General features: G+C 51.2%; 1 pseudogene across 1 annotated transcript in view; it reads right to left on the bottom strand.

Moving 5' to 3' along the window:
• Nucleotides 1-674: 674 nt before the first annotated feature.
• TEOVI_000431500:pseudogene overlaps nt 675-1,120 on the bottom strand; it is a 773-nt pseudogene continuing 327 nt past the window's right edge. The window contains 2 exon segments of the mRNA in view: nt 675-1,076; nt 1,079-1,120. The exon segment at nt 1,079-1,120 is cut by the window's right edge and continues 327 nt beyond it. Of these exon segments, the coding sequence occupies nt 675-1,076; nt 1,079-1,120 (444 nt within the window).

A 1,120-nucleotide genomic window follows, 5' to 3' on the forward strand; every position in this document is an offset into this window, starting at 1 on the left:
GTGGAATATGCACAGGTTTTTTGTTAATTGTGCATTTAATTTGCTTGTGCTGCGACAGACTCGTGAATGCTCTTGTGGCTCTTAAAACAGCAGGGGACGTTAAGCGCAACCGCAATCCTATCCTCGTTTAATCCAATGAAACATTGAGGCTGATTGACTTATCCGCAGATTCATCTTCACGGGCACGTTTCCGCATGACTATTGCAGTGCACACCCATAACGACCTCGCTGCTGCAGAGGGGTGGTATGCGGAATCCAACTCCGTGGGCGATCGCTGCCTCTTCACGGCTCCAGCGAGCCCAGATTCTTACTCTAAGATTGGGGAAGCGGATGGGCTCTCTAGTTTGAAGAGCTCCTTCGGGAAGCTGGCTAGTTGCTCACTGACAAAAAATTCCCCGTCATTCAGGGTTTTCTGACCATGCCCTTCCCTTAGTGCTCGAAAGCTTGGGCATTCCAAGAGGTGCACTGCAGACTCCTTATACTCGACCTTAAGCAAGTTATGCTCAGCCTCCTTCCTCGGTTGTCCGTGATTCGCCTGCAGGTGCCTCGTGAGATACTGCCTGAGTGTGCACTTCATTTGGCAGTATGAGCACTGAAGTGGTCTTTTCAGGAGAGGTGTCACCGTTACAGTGCCGGCCTTCAGCTTCCGTTTCACTGTCTTGACGTGCTCTTTATGTGTGCGTGTGCCAAACCAGTTAGTACCACTGCTTGTACACACTGCTGCATCTACCACACACATAGTCCCTTCCCTCTTTGCCTTCTGTATGGCGGACTACCCGAAGACGCTTAGGCGGTCTTTCCCCATCGTTCCATCCTGTTGACTCCAATAACCCACTCACCTCGCCCTGTGCCTGAGCCTCTGCTCTCACTAACTTTCGCTTCGGCTTCACGCGTGTCTGAGGACGCAATGACTCGTTGTGACCCTGGTGCTTAGTCAGCATGTGTCACAGCAACCATCTGTAATGATATTGCTTTCTACAAATGGAACACGCCCCTGTAAGCGACTTTTCCGTCACGGTCGAGTCTTCCGAGTTCATGTTGGAGGTTGGTTCGTACTTGTGCCTGGTGAGCCATGTCTTGTCTTCGAGGACGCGTTGGCACCTCTGGTATACAAATTCCT

The sequence above is a fragment of the Trypanosoma equiperdum genome, assembly GCF_001457755.1.
Source record: "Trypanosoma equiperdum strain OVI genome assembly, contig: ctg_894, whole genome shotgun sequence".
Lineage (NCBI taxonomy): Eukaryota > Euglenozoa > Kinetoplastea > Trypanosomatida > Trypanosomatidae > Trypanosoma > Trypanosoma equiperdum.